The 15,824-nt window shown below is 41.2% G+C and overlaps 2 protein-coding genes across 2 annotated transcripts; both read left to right on the top strand.

Annotated features, from left to right (window-relative positions):
* The first annotated feature begins 2,135 nt into the window (after positions 1 to 2,135).
* On the top strand, positions 2,136 to 3,397 carry LOC128732588 (uncharacterized). Its single transcript, XM_053825870.1, has 3 exons — positions 2,136 to 2,231; positions 2,309 to 2,426; positions 2,497 to 3,397. The coding sequence occupies exons 1-3, from the start codon at positions 2,136 to 2,138 to the stop codon at positions 3,129 to 3,131; spliced, it is 849 nt and encodes a 282-aa protein (XP_053681845.1). The 3' UTR covers positions 3,132 to 3,397.
* Positions 3,398 to 6,105: 2,708 nt separating this feature from the next.
* On the top strand, positions 6,106 to 15,644 carry LOC128745663 (uncharacterized). Its single transcript, XM_053842742.1, has 4 exons — positions 6,106 to 6,245; positions 6,933 to 7,880; positions 13,494 to 13,798; positions 15,187 to 15,644. The coding sequence occupies exons 1-4, from the start codon at positions 6,187 to 6,189 to the stop codon at positions 15,642 to 15,644; spliced, it is 1,770 nt and encodes a 589-aa protein (XP_053698717.1). The 5' UTR covers positions 6,106 to 6,186.
* Positions 15,645 to 15,824: the final 180 nt, after the last annotated feature.

The raw sequence follows: 15,824 nt of genomic DNA, 5'->3' as shown, positions 1-15,824 counted from the left end.
GCTGGACAAAGGAGACTGCAAATCCCCCTTATTAAGCTAGCGACATGCACACTTAAAAAAAGTACCGAGTTCGGTAAAATATCGTAAATTTTACCGAACTCTGAGCAGCAGAACGTTCGGTAAAATTTTTTTATGATGCCAAACATTACTAATGATCCGTAAACGTCGATTGGCACCATCGAATTTTACCGAACGTTCGGCTGCTCAGAGTTCGGTAAAAAAATTTAAGTGTGTGGGTTGGGTTATTTTTAGACACAAATTGTGCCTCTTGTCTACTGTAGAACTACCGACCGAGAAGTTTAATCTAACTTGGTTTTTACTGGCGGGACGACGACACTATGCAGACACTTGCGACTTACAAGGTACTGCGTGTGACTAGTGATGTCCGAAATTTTCAATTATTCGATTACCGATTAATCGGTTAGCATTGTATGCACTAATCGATTAGTTAAGTAATCGTGCTAGTAGTATTCGACCACAAATATTCGAATAATTCGTTTAAAAAATTCGATTAATCGGACGATTATGAACGATTAATGGGGATTAATTTTTTTTTATGACGTCATAAGTAGCAGATGAAATAAAACTAGAAATCTGCTTAATTGACTGCGCAAAAGTTATCCATTTTATTTGTAGTCACTAATAATGACTTTTACACTATCCTGTAGAGCGCTGTAGACGCCCCACGCTCCGGAACATCCGGCATCGGTTCTACCGGAACGCAAAGGTGGTCATTTGGAATTCTCTTCGAAAATATGTCAAATGAGGTATCAAATGGCAGGATTTTTCAACACAAGCTCTCTAGTGGACATTTGGATGTGTTTTGAGCCGATCTGGACATGCCGAAGCATCCGGCATCGATTCTACCGGAACTTAAAAGTGGTCATTCGGAATTCTCTTCGAAAATATGGCAAATGTTGTATCAAATGACAGGATTTTTCAACACAAGCTTTTTAGTGGACATTTGGATGTATTTTGAGCCGACCTGGACATTACGGAGCATCCGGCATCCGTACTACCGGAACTCAAAAGTGGTCATTTGGAATTCTCTTCGAAAATATGGCAAATGGGGTATCAAATGGCAGGATTTTTCAACACGAGCTGTTTAGTAGACATTTAGATGTATTTTGAGCCGATCTGGACATGCTGAAACATCCGGCATCGGTTCTACCGGAACTCAAAAGTGGTCATTCGGAATTCTCTCCGAAAATATGGCAAATGGGGTATCAAATGACAGTATTTTTCTACACGAGCTCTTTAGTGGACATTTGGATGTATTTTGAGCCCTCCATCAATTGTAGAATCATCGTTTCAAAAAAATATTAATATTAATGCCTGACCGCATTTCAAGGTCAAAGACTAAAACACGAGTTTGGTCAATGGTTAAACTTATTTGAGAAACTGTTGATCCTCTTTGCGAAATGTTTCGATGATCTTCTGGATATATCCGTTATATGCTGACAGAATAGCAGTTGTCAACGCCTTTGTTTGACGTCACCGGTTCTGAACACCACTAAAAATGCCTTTGCACATAGAACTTTGCCCGAGCTATGTAGATGCGTGGATGCTAATGAATAACTGTAAATCATATTGCATTGTATGGCATAAAACTGATATTGCATTGTAAGTAGAAAGCGACAAAAATTGATGACGTATAGACAACAATGTGAAAAAGTGGAGAATTTCTGTATTATTCAGATAGGACTGAACTGCTTTAAGGTTTCTTATTTACTTAGGACTGTTGCGATTAATGTGATAGTTTCGCAGTTTTGACATTTTTAATCTACATTGATATAATACGAGTAGGTATATAGGCGAAACCGTCAAACTACTTCTATCTATGTAGAACTGCGGACTTTTACACGAATAGCTATCCAAACAACGCGTTTAATTGGCAATAATAGCATTCTTATCAAACTGATAACCACATACGCGTTCCTCGGTGTTCTCACATCACAATGCACTCACATGCGCTTATCAACGGCAATCTTCACCTGTCATACGAGCGTATCTTGCCAATGAGTCAATCGATTTCAGTACCAGTCCTAACTTCCTGACGAACGCTAATTCTACTTTTCTCGGCTTGGCTGAGGGAAATGCATAATTTGCTGCTGCGTTTCGTATGAGGCGCAATTATGGCCAAAACAAAATGGAATCTTCTTTTTGCTACTTTTGTGCTGTCCTGTCTATCGCTTGCGACACTAATCGTTTCACTGTGTACACCTTATTGGGTAAGATCGGTTCTAGTTTAATGATGATCATTGTATTTTAATAAAATAAGGATTGATCATTAGACAGTTCTTTGCAGGTGGTCTCTGAAGCACACGAATCAAGAGCATCCAAAAATAGTGAGGTGCAGTATGGTCTTTTCTCTGGATCACTGACGAGAAACGTTCTACTCAGCCCATCTTCCTTCGATCTAACAGGTACGTCATCACCGATATTGATTGAACTACAAGTAGTAACAATATCAGTAATGTAAATAATATTTACTAGTTATCTGCCTGTATGAGCACAATGTTTGTGTCTACAGTTGCCAGAAAGAAGAGGCCAAACGTGAAACGGAACTACTAGATATGATGAATGGTCGGACTCCAACGGAATGTCCACTAGCCAATACCAAGACAATATCAGCTACAAAGTCTGCTGACATAGTGATGGCAAATTCTTCCAAGGTGGCTTTGAAGGATGAATTCATCAACGCTGGATTGTGGGTGACAACAGTCATTTTTCTGGCACTTGCAACCGCCTTTTCCGGTGGTAGTGCTAGTTTTTCAATCATCAATGTGCTGTTCAATCCGGTGGAGCCTATTTTCGGTGTGTTTGGGTTGTACATCTGGAATGGAATCGTGATCGGTGCCACTTTAATAACAATGATTCTTTGGGGAGCTCTGTTCGGTACACAGCTGAGCAATAATATTGGTATTACGGATACGCTGACACCAGTGGCACCGTATAGTTCGACGGGTCTGGCAGCCCTTGGCGCTAGTTATTGGATCCTATTCTTACCGATGCTTCTTCACGGGGCCAATATCGGTCTGTTACTGTGGAGGCAGTATGAAATCAACAAGGAACCACCACCGACAACCATCGATGTAGATAAATCCGATCTAACTTTTATGATGTTCTAGATACAGTGATGACCAAACTGCGGCCCTCTGAAGTGTTTCGCGCGGTTTAAAGGATGGTGAAGAGAAACTATAGGTTAGCTGAGAGGGAACCTAGTTTAGTCGTGGGTCTTCGAGCATGCTGAATGTTTTCCTATATAAATGCTGCAGAAAGTTCTGAAAGATGATAATCAAAACCGCCTATTTTACATTATGTTATGAGCAGTATTAGTCATTGCGAACTGCGGCATTCAAAGGGACCAAGGAACCAATTGGGCCCGCACCTTGCCTACAACCAACTGAGTGCCACTGTTCTAGAATATATTATAGGTAATAAAGAAATTATAAAGAACTAATTATGTGAATATTACCAATTAACTTAATTTCAAAACTAAGAGAATAGCTGTTGGTGTGTGAACTGTTTAAAAATATAACACTAATTCTGTTTTCGGATATATTTTCGTTGAAAAGTTTCCCCATATATACAGCAAAGGATGAAACCACTCATGCCATCCCATCTGCTATTGAGGGGTTTGAGGATCCCTGGTCAAGTTTGTTATTTATTCATTTTTATTATTTACTTCATTGTTATTTTATCTGGCCTTAACAGGCCTCAATAAAATTTGCGGGGTGGGGAAAAGCCCACCTGAGGTCGACCCACAGATGCGCGTAAAAATCCCACCATCTTTTGACACCGTTACAATAGTTTTACAATTACATAACTGTCTTCTGAGCTATATACAGTTATAGTAGTTTATATAAAAAATCTATTTACCATTAATACATATTTAACTCAAAAACACGTTACAACATTCGCAGTCGATTCTTAAAAGTAACACTGGATAAATTAAAGTCAAATAGTTCAAATGTGTTGTTAAAAATGTCACACATCGCCCTAACGGATTCGTTTTGGCCATAATCGGTTCGGTGAAATGCAAGGCGCAGAAAATTTCGTAATCTTAGTGTTCTGGAAGGCACATTTATATTGATTTGTGAAAATATATGTAGAGTATCTATTTCACCAACTAAAAGTTTTCCTACGGAAACAGCTTTGGCTATATTTCGCCTTTTTCAAGTGTGTCATTTCCCAATAGTCGACAACGGTCAACATAACATAGGTTGGCAGATGGTTAGGATCACGCCACGGAAGAAACCTGATAGCGTAACGTAGAAACCTAGCTTGTACTGCTTCAATGCGGTTGGTCCAAATTTCAGTATACGGACTCCAAATTACAGCTGATGTCTCCAAAGTGGAACGAACTAGTGAAAAATACAACGACCGCAAGCAAAACGGATCAGTGAACTCTCTAGCAATCCTCATTATGAAGCTAAGGTTTCTGTTAGCGTTTGCTATGATGCTTAAAGGAGAGTCTAATAATACGCCCAAATCTTTAATTACTGTTACTCTTTCCAGTATTTCTCCAGATGCTGTGTGTTCTAGAATAATGGGTTTTTCTTACGTGTGAAAATGATTACAGAACATTTTAATAGCCAGTGAATTGTGCAAGCACCAGTAACAAAAAGAGGCCAAGAGCCATTGCAGCTTAATGCAGTCCATTACAGTTCGTATGACGAAGAATAATTTCAGATCGTCAGCATAGATGAGTTTACAGTTTGGCGGAATAATGAAGCAGACGTAATTGAAAAATACGGAAAATAGTAGCGGTCCCAGGTTGCTTCCATGATGAACACCTGACAAGCTAAGGAAGCTGTTAGACTCAATGTTTCCTAATTTAACACAGAGTGAACGACCAACTAGGTATGATTTTAGCCATTCAGTAAAATGTATCCGAGACGTTCGATTTTTACTAACAGCTAAACCGTAACACGTCTTTATTAGTCAAAGATACAACGTCAAGTGGTAAGTGGTAGTGAAAATGAAATATTTCTCTCTTCTTCTCTGCTTTGTCTCATCGCACAGTGGCGGCGTGGTACCACCAACACTTCTCGATATTTCAGCTACTGAATCGCTTCGAGTACCTTGACCAGGGCCCGGCATCGTCGAAACAAATAAATGAAACTGACTTTCTGTTACCTTCGCTTCGTACATGAAGTGACTTACTTCATTTGTTGAACAGAACGTTTCAAGCAAGCTTCAGTTGAAGTTGGTGGCTGTTTCAATTGACAACGGGAGAAATTCAGGCACGATTTGTCGTCATTGTCTAGGTTAACTGTAACATGCATTGCATTGTAGGAAATGTTACTCAAATTCAATTTATTTGCATTCAAAGTTGCTGGCCTTCTTCTGAATATTTGATAGAAAAGTACAAATGAAAAGTTGAAACCGATATTCATGCTGAAGTGAAAGCCGTTTCGCTGACGCTGACTGAAACCAGTTTGAAACTGAAGCGGTGGTGCTTCTGTTGAAACCGAAGCTTTACTGCGTCGTTGTTGAGTGACGCTATGCAATTGAAGGTGATGTTGTCGGGCCCTGACCTTGACTCGACCCATCGATCCTATCGCCTCCAAAAACTTTCTCTGCTTTACATTTTCCAACGGCATGGTAAGGATATCGCCACACCTTTTTTGGACCAAATTTCGCATTATGCTCGATATGCTTCGACCGGCGAACTATATTCTTTCCTGGCAGCAGTCCACAGTGTAGGATAAATATGGGAATAAACAAATAAAATAAAATTTAAAATATATGCGTTTGCTTAAAATACTACTTGAGTATCCCTATCATGCGTGGCAAGCTGCTTCACGCATAACAACCGAGTTTTCGTCTCATTCATAGTCTTTTTCAGCGAAATGCGTTACTTTTCCCCTCCGGAGCATTCTCTCTTCTGTTAGGGGAAGTAAGAAGATCACCAGCTATATAAGCTGACGTACAAGCCAGCCTCGTTCATTCGGAATTCTGATGCAGTACAGTACACATCTCTGGAGCCGCCACAAGCTGAGAGCCATTTGCTCATTAAATTCAACCGCTTGCACGACGCCGGGTAGAGTAGGCATAACGCGGCAACCGCCGCTAGCTGAGGACCATCTTTAGGGATAGCACTTGTTGCTGAGGACAAGCAGTTGCTCGCGTGACGCCGGACGGTGACGACAGGAAGAGGCTTGCCCCGACAGACGCAAAATGATGCAAAATTACGACAATGGTGCAGACGGTAGCAGCGAACAGCATTTGAACAAAAGGTGGGTACATAACGTTTGCGCTCTGGGAATCAGAGTATTTTTTCGACGAAGAGTAGAAAATGATTTTCTCATTGAAGAATTAGAATCGTTGTTCTGTAAAGAGTCTATATTTCAATTGAAATGGTGAAATATAGTGTAAGTCTCTGATAGAAATGGCGGAGACATTGTGTTGTTAAAAACTGAAATAGTTCTCCGATAGAAATGGCGGAGAATGCTAATGTGTTGGTTAAAGAGAAATGACTTTTGTTTCTCTGTTCTCCGATGGAAATGGCGGAGAATGCTGGAATAAGAATAGATTTTCTCATTGAAGAATTAGAATCGTTTTTCTTGAAAAAAAAAATCTATATGGTGAATATAGTGTAAGTCTCTGATAGAAATGGCGGAGACATTATGTTATCGAAGACTGAAATAGTTCTCCGATGGAAATGGCGGAGAATGCTAATGTGTTGGTTAAGGAGGGCCTTGTTTTCTCTGTTCTTCGATGAAAATGACGGAGAATAGAGGTAAAGGTTGCATAGCAACCGTATCATTGTAGAGAGGACAATCTGCAAAAAAAAGCATTGTTCTCCGATGGAAATGGCGAGCAATTCTAAACTTTTCACTTCAATTGAAAACAGAATTGGGAAGACTTTTTATCAAAACTTAAATTTGTGAAATTTTAAAATTAGTTTATATTTTTGCTTATAGGCACGTGAAGCGAACGAAAAGGAAGGAACTGAAATGCGAGATACTAAGGATGAAAGCAGAATTGGAAAAGACGATGATGGAAAAGGAAGAGTTAAGTCGTCGTTTGGCTGAAATAGATGATGCGAACTTCGATGAAGCCAGATCTAGTACGATGTACGACCAGCAGACCAGCGAGAACGAGACTTTTTTCACAACAATGAACAATTTGTCCTTGACTAGCCTCAACATTCCGGAATGTACGCCAGCAGCAGGGGATACGGAAATTAATAAACGAGGGTATGATCACTGGAAGGGTGTTTTCAACGCTTCATTAAACCTTATTCAAGCTAGCGATGAAGCTACCAGATATGATTTGTTTCGTATTAAAGCGGGTCCATTGTTACTCGAATTGTTTGAAGGAACCACTACACAACAAGGAATGCCGGATGAAAAACAGTTTGCATATTCCAATGCAATGGCACGATTGGACGCTCATTTCGCTTCGAGGGCATATATTTTGTCGCAACGCAGCAAACTGACAAATATGGCCCAACGTAATGGTGAGCCAAACATTGATTACGTGAAAAGAGTTGCAGCAGCTTCAAAGTTATGCAACTATAAACCAGATGAGGAATTCGAAGCAATGTCACGCACCATCACTAGAGGATCAACGGACAGTCGCATCAGAACGCTTGCTTATCGGGTGCTTACCGATGGAGGATCCCTAAACGAATTACTCGACCAAGTTCGTATTAGACAAGTGGAATTAGAAAATGAGGACGATTACCGTAGACTTCATCATCCAAGGGTTGAAACCATTGCGGCCGTTTCACGCCAATCGAGGGATCATGCCCAGTCTCGTCGCAGCCAATATCAAACACCATATCAGTATAAGGGTAACCGTGGAAGTGGCAGAGGAGGTTTTCTTCGCGTAACGAAGAACCAGAGAATCAACAAATCGTGCTGGAGGTGCTTGAGTACATATCACACCCCAGCAGATTGTTTTCATGCCGATAAAATATGCCGTAGTTGCGGTCGCCGGGGGCACATTGAACGTGCATGCTCCACTAAAGTGAAACAAGAACTCGAGAAACGCCGCTGTACGGAAGACGATGCTGAACCACCCAGTAAAATTGCAGCAATTCTCCAAATGGGTGAAGAAGAGGATCATTATAAGGAGGTAATGCAAGTTGATAATAATGAATAAGTAAAGTCAGTTAAATGAAGAATGTGTACTTCAAGTTATGTAAGAAAAAAGAGAATAATAATAAATATATAGTAGTTTCAAAAAAAAAGTAGTAGCGTAAACTTCATTTGAATGACACAATGCAACTATTACAGGTTTACCATCTTCCATCGACTGCAAAGGGAACGAGTTCAGTTGGAACAGGAATTCTAGATAATCAAACTGCATTCGTTGAGGCATATGTTGCTGGCCTAAGAGTACTGTTCTTTATTGATTCTGGGGCACAAGTCAACACTATCACTGCAGAAGTATTTGATGCCATCTTACAGAATGAAAAAGCAGTACAAAACATGCATTCCCTGAGTTATGAGACGGATAAAAAGTTACGTGGTTATGCATCACAAGGGAATATTGACGTTATTGTCACCTTTGCAGCTGAGTTGTTCGTTTCGGATGAAAGACCAGCTACAGTAGAACAGTTTTACGTAGTGCGTGAATCGAGATCTCTTCTGGGTTTCAACACAGCAATCAGATACAGTTTATTGGCTGTAGGCTTAAATGTACCGATCGAAGGTTCGCAGGAACAAGATTGGCGATGTGAATTCGTCACTATACATACAGTTCAAGGATCTAGCATAGCACAATTTCCAAAATTTAATATACCTGCAGTTGTATTAAATTACGATAATTCTGTTCCACCCTCAAGAAATGTTTACACGCACATTCCGGTTGCCTTCAAAGAATTAACTTTGCAAAAGCTTACTGAATTACGTGAGGCTGGTATCATTGAGAAGGTAACGATGGACATGGATAGAAGTTTTTGCTCATCTCTACTGGTGATCCCTAAAGGAAAATCCGACATTCGACTTGTAGTTGATTTACGCGGACCAAACAAATGTATTTATAGGACACCATTCAAGATGCCAACGTTTGAATCAATATTGTTGGAACTACACGGTGCCATGTATTTTTCCACAATTGATCTGACCAATGCATTCTTTCATATTGTACTAGACGAAAAGTCGAGGCATCTAACGAATTTTTTTGCGGGAGATGCACTCTATAGATGTTGTCGTTTGCCTTTCGGGTTAACGAATGCACCAGATATTTTCCAAGAAGTTATGCAAACTATCGTACTGTCAGGATGTGAAGGAACGGTGAACTACTTAGACGATATCTTAGTATTTGGGCGAACTCAAGAGGAACACGATCAAAATTACCAAAAAGTTATGAAAAGGCTAAAGGAACACAACGTAAAAATAAATTACGATAAATGCTCTTATCGTCAGCAAGAAACTAAGTTTCTAGGATTTAAATTGTCTTCTAAGGGATGGCAAATTGATGAAGAGAAAATCGGTGCAATCAAAAGTTTTCGCATACCTGAAAACCAAGCGGAAGTAAAAAGTTTTCTGGGCCTTATTACATTTATCGAGCGGTTCATTCCCCAACGAGCAGATAAAACGCGTCACCTGCGTGAATTGGCTAATTCACAGCAATTTTATTGGAGCCAAGACCTCGAAGACGAATTTGATTACCTAAAGAGGAGAGCGTGGAATCATATCAAAACCCTAGGATATTCCAGTCGTAACGATAAAACGGAATTGTTCGTAGATGCCTCACCTCATGGACTCGGCGCCGTTTTAGTGCAATATGATGCTGATTCAAAGCCAAGGATAATTTCATGTGCATCAAAAACGTTGACGCAGGCAGAGAAAAAATACCCGCAGACTCAAAAAGAGGCTTTTGCAATGGTATGGGGTGTCGAGCGTTTTGCAGTATATCTTATGAGCATAACCTTTACAATCCGGACCGATGCAGAATCGAATGAGTTCATTTTTGGCGGACTACACAGAATAGGCAAGAGAGCAGTATCACGGGCGGAAGCATGGGCATTACAATTACAACCATATAACTTCAAGGTTGCTCGAGTTACAGGGGAAAAGAACTTAGCTGATGCGCTTTCCAGATTGGTGGAACAGTCACAAGATTGTGGACCATTCGAAGATTCTAAAGAAAAACATATGTTATATTTTTTGGATAATGGTCTCATGGAATTAACTTGGAACGATATTGAGATTGAAGCTGAACGCGATGATGAGCTAACCTCAGTCCAAGAAGCCATCAAGACTGGTTCCTGGGACAGAAACCTTAGAAGATACGAAGCTGAAGCTCGGAATTTGCGGGTTTTAGGTGCATTGGTATTCATGGGAGATCGTGTAATTTTGCCATTTGCTTTACGAAACCAAGCGCTCACTTCGGCGCATCAAGGGCACATGGGAGCTGCATCGATGAAAAAGATTTTGAGGAATTATTTCTGGTGGCCTGGAATGGCACAACAAGTAGAAGCGTTTGTCAAGAGTTGCGAAACTTGTTTTCGAATGTCAAAGAAAAATCCACCTATTCCATTAACTAGCCGTGAGACTCCGGAAGGTCCATGGGAAATTCTGCAAGTGGATTTCTTTTCTTTTAGAGATTATGGTGAATTTCTTGTAGTGGTGGACACATACTCACGGTTTTTGAATGTGATCGAAATGAAAAACACAGATGCCGATAGCACAAATCAGGCGCTGAGCAGAATTTTTGAGATATGGGGTTATCCGCTTGCTATTCATAGCGACAACGGCCCGCCGTTCCAAAGCGAAAAGTTCATCAACACGTGGGAAAACAAGGGCGTAAAAATTAAAAAATCAATTCCCTTGAGTGCCCAGTCAAATGGGGCCGTGGAACGCCAGAATAAGGGAATTAAAGACGCGTTGACTGCTGCAAAATTAGATAACGTGAATTGGAAATTAGCTCTAGAGGAATATGTGCATATGCACAATAAAGTTCGGCCTCTGTCACGACTAGGAGTCACGCCATTTGAACTGCTAGTTGGGTGGAAATATAGAGGAACTTTCCCGTTTTTGTGGGATGCAGTTCCTTCGGATCATTTGGATCGAATAGATATTCGTGAGAAAGATGCTTCGTCTAAATTGACAAGTAAACAGTATGCCGACACAGCAAGAGGAGCGAAAGAATCGAAGATCAAAATTGGCGACAAAGTTCTGTTAGCTCAAAATACAATGCAAAAAGGGGACCCAACGTTTTTGGAAAATCGTTTTACTGTTGTTGCACGAGACGGTGCCAAAGTTATTGTGCAAAGTGATAGAGGCGTAAAATATGCCAGAAATGTTCAGGATGTAAAGCTAATTCCAGTTTTGTTGCACCAAAGAGATAAAGATGGTTTGGCGGAGGATGAGAGTAATTTGGATGGGTTTCAGCTGCAAGAAACGGAGGCAGAAAATATCGTTGACAGTGAAGATGTGCTTGGTAGACCAAAACGCTCAACAAAGAGGCCTTCGCGATTCAATGAAATGGTTTTGTATCACATATTTGATTAGAGAGTAGAGGAATAAGGCATTGTAGGATAAATATGGGAATAAACAAATAAAATAAAATTTAAAATATATGCGTTTGCTTAAAATACTACTTGAGTATCCCTATCATGCGTGGCAAGCTGCTTCACGCATAACAACCGAGTTTTCGTCTCATTCATAGTCTTTTTCAGCGAAATGCGTTACTTTTCCCCTCCGGAGCATTCTCTCTTCTGTTAGGGGAAGTAAGAAGATCACCAGCTATATAAGCTGACGTACAAGCCAGCCTCGTTCATTCGGAATTCTGATGCAGTACAGTACACATCTCTGGAGCCGCCACAAGCTGAGAGCCATTTGCTCATTAAATTCAACCGCTTGCACGACGCCGGGTAGAGTAGGCATAACGCGGCAACCGCCGCTAGCTGAGGACCATCTTTAGGGATAGCACTTGTTGCTGAGGACAAGCAGTTGCTCGCGTGACGCCGGACGGTGACGACAGGAAGAGGCTTGCCCCGACAGACGCAAGATGATGCAAAATTACGACACACAGCATCTGCTTCGGCCCACCAACAGCATCTCCATAACTTGTTGGTTCCTGGCCAACAGCCATTGCGACATAAACAACATAGTCATTACACAGACTAACAGACGTAACACTTCGAACAAATTTTCTAACAAAACATCGTTTCATTGACATCCCTAAAACTTGGAAAAACACTAGCATCACCTGGTGTAGTCCTCGCGCTACGCAGAGCAGGTCGCTATAAATTTAGCAATTCTATAAATTTACTTGTATATTATCTGAAAACAGCGCCAGCGCAGGGGAGCGGCGTTCTCGCGCAGCGACTGTAGTTTGAGTCTTGGCTTAAGTGAAAATTTGAAATGGTCCTTTTTATTGGCGATGAAATGGAGCTTCAGTGTTACGTCTGTTAGTCAGTGGTCATTTTAACGCTGTGGCAAAACTCTTCTAATGCTTCGCTGCTCACGATGGAGTGTTTCACCAGTACGCTCTTCTTCCGAGTCCCAACCGTAGAATTCCTCTCCGGAGTCATCTTGCAGTTGTGGCACTGCTCCTCCTGAATCTCCTGAAGGCTGATCCTCCTGAATCTGCGATTCGAGCAAACCCTCACCATGTCGTTTCTACTCGAAATGCAAATCAATTTCCACTTGAGCATCGACACTACCTTCACCTTGGACAGCTAGCAGCAGAGAACCGTTTCCCAATGCGATGAATCGTGCATCACGACGGAAAGAAATTCTATCCGTCAAAGGATCTAAGAACCGATAAGCTTTATGGTCGTTGCAGTACCCCCACAAACAATAGACACATACCTAAAAATAAAAAATAAGAAAACTTATCCAATTTTATTCTACTATGTGTATTTTATTCAATGACAGATACGTATTTCGCCTACGACTTGCAGGCTTCCTCAGTGTCTGTTTTCGAAATGCAGGAAGCCTGCAAGTCGTAGGCGAAATACTTATCTGTCATTGAATAAAATACACATAGTAGAATTAAATTGGATAAGTTTTCTTATTTTTTATTTTTAGGTTTCGTATTCTACTAAGACGCTCCAAAAACTTCAGTCAATAGACACATTCCAGAGTTACGAGACACCACGAGCAACTGTTTTTTCGAAGCAGAATCTTCCATATTTTACCAACAGTCTGACAAATGTCTTCCAAAATAGGTGTTTTGAGCTGCTATTTAATAGTACTTTCTAAATACGAGGGCGAAATATTTATTATAATAAGCAGAATTGAATAGTAGCTGGATACTTTTCGTTATGGGACACCATCGCAGAAAACGCGTATTCTGAACATGATACAAACATTTGCAAAACACTGCTCTGTTTTGAAGGTCGACCTGTTCCGAAGATATTTAGCTCAATTATTCCTCAATGATCAATGAGAAGAACAATGAGCAGGATGCTGAGCAATCGCGATCAGTAAAAAAGAGAAAAGTTCAAACAAAACGGAGCAACATAAATCGTGACTGAGTAAAGTGTGAATTTTTCTCTTCTCTTTTTTTATTCTGAGGAGGAATCATCCCTGCCTGGCGGAGCGTATAAAGCTGAAGGAACAATGTAAATTATGTGAACGGTGTCTAAATGAGCACGAAGGTTGGTGCAAATTGGAAATTACCTGCAACGTTGGTAGGTGTCGCGAACGTCATCATCCACTGGTTCATCGTATGGCGTTTCAACCGAATATTCCAAACCCTGTTACGTTCCGGTCACATTGTACATTGTATAAGCGAAAGGCAGTGGAAACTCTCGCATACTTGGATGAGGGATCGTCTATGACGCTTGTGGGGGAACAGATTATTACCGAGCTCGGAACGACGGGTAAGCCACAACCATTAACGTTGCAGTGGACAGGGAACATCATTTGGCAAGAGCTGGGGTCAGAATGTATCTCATTGCAAATCTCGGGAAGCAACGAGGCGGAGAAAATGATTTTGAGTGAGGCTCGAACCAAGGGGTTTCCAGTAAGGCGTATAAGTGCGTAGTAACCAGAGATTACTTTTGTAATCTTTTACGAATTAATTAGGTAATCAATGGTAATCAGTGTAGTAACGTAATCAATGATAATATTAAGTAATCATTGGTAATCATGATTAATTTTTAGTAATCACAAGAGATTCATTACTAGTAATCAGAGGTAATCAGTAAAGGAATCAAAAGTAACTTTTTTCAAAGGTGCAAAGTAATCATTGCTGTTGGAAACCCCTTGGCTCAAACGGTGAAAAAACTCTACTTGCCAAAACAACGAATCGATTTTGCGGATATCGTTAATCGTTATGAATACTTAAATGGAATTTATGCAGAAAATCAAATTGGAAACGAGCCTACAATTCTCATAGGACTAATAACGTCCACCTTCTGGCGCCTCTAGAATCACCTGTAGGAAGGACCAATGAACCAATAGCGGTCGGGTCACAGCTTGGATGGACTATTTACGGGCCAAGAGGAATATCGTCTACTAATGGGTTTCTAGGTTGTCACTATGATCTAACTAACCACGAGCTCCATGATCAAATGCGTGAATACTTTGCAGTAGAAGAAGCAGGAATTACCGTTAACCAACTTCCAGAGTCTAAAGACGAACGTCGCGCGAAAGAGCTGCTGGAGGGCACAACAGTGCGAATCAATGGACACTTTGAAACAGGACTATTATGCAAGTCAGACACCTTCCGATTTCCCAATAGCTACACGATGGCGTATAGACAATTATGCAGCCTGGAACGCCGTCTTAGAAAAAAAACTACGCTTGAACAGACTGTGCGTGAATTGTTAAACGAATATCAGGCGAAAACCTACGCGCATAAGGCTACGTTTCATAAATTAGCATCAGCAGACCCACAAAAGGTGTGGTATTTACCGCTCAGTATAGTTATCCATCCCAAAAAGCCTAACAAAGTTCGGCTGGTATGGGACGTCGCCGCTCAGGTAAATGGCGTGTCGCTAAATTCCATGCTGCTCACCGGTCCGGACATGTTAACTTCGTTACCAGCTATTTCGAGTACGAGCAATAGCCTTTGGAGCGGACATCCGGGAAATGTTTCATCAGCTGCGCATTAGGCAAGCTGATAAACATGCGCAGCGATTCCTTTTCCGGACTGACCCTTCAGCAGAACCGGACATTTTTCTCATGGACGTCGCGACATTTGGTGCAGCCTGTTCTCCTGCATCGGCTCAATATATTAAGAACTTAAACGCTTCACAACATGCAGAAGAGTTCCCGGATGCGGGTAAAGCTATAATATGTCGGCATTACGTCGATGGTTATCTCGACAGTATTGATACGGTGGTAGAAGCGGTGGATCGCGCTCAACAGGTGCATGCCCAGGCCGGTTTCGACATCCGTAATTGGATATCAAACTCGACAACATTCTTGCAGACCCTGGGAGAAAATGCTGTTAAAAATCAAATTCTGCTGCAGATGAACGAAAAGGCGACCGAACGAATTCTGCGAATTATATGGAATCCCCATCAGGATTATTTCACTTTCTCAATGAGTGTACATGTGGACCTTCAACCGTACCTTACGGGCGATAATCGTCCCCCTAAGAGGATGGCTCTCCGCTACATAATGAGCCTCAATGATCCAGTTGGACTATTGGCACCTTCCACCATCCAGGGGAAAATTCTGTTGCAAGATTTGTGGCGTACAGGATGCGAGTGTAGTTGATCCCACTCCCATCAACGACAGCTGTTTTGCAAGTTGGTCCCAGTGGAGAGCAACGTTTCCATATCTCGAGAACGTGAAAATTCCTCGTTGTTACCTGAAAGGCGCTAATGCAACCGCTTATGACACCCTCCAACATCATGTATTTGTCGATGCCAGTGAGCAGGCATACGGTGCTGTGTC

The sequence above is a fragment of the Sabethes cyaneus genome, chromosome 1 (genome assembly GCF_943734655.1).
Source record: "Sabethes cyaneus chromosome 1, idSabCyanKW18_F2, whole genome shotgun sequence".
Taxonomy (NCBI): Eukaryota; Metazoa; Arthropoda; class Insecta; order Diptera; family Culicidae; genus Sabethes; species Sabethes cyaneus.
This window is presented reverse-complemented; position numbering and strand designations above follow the sequence as displayed.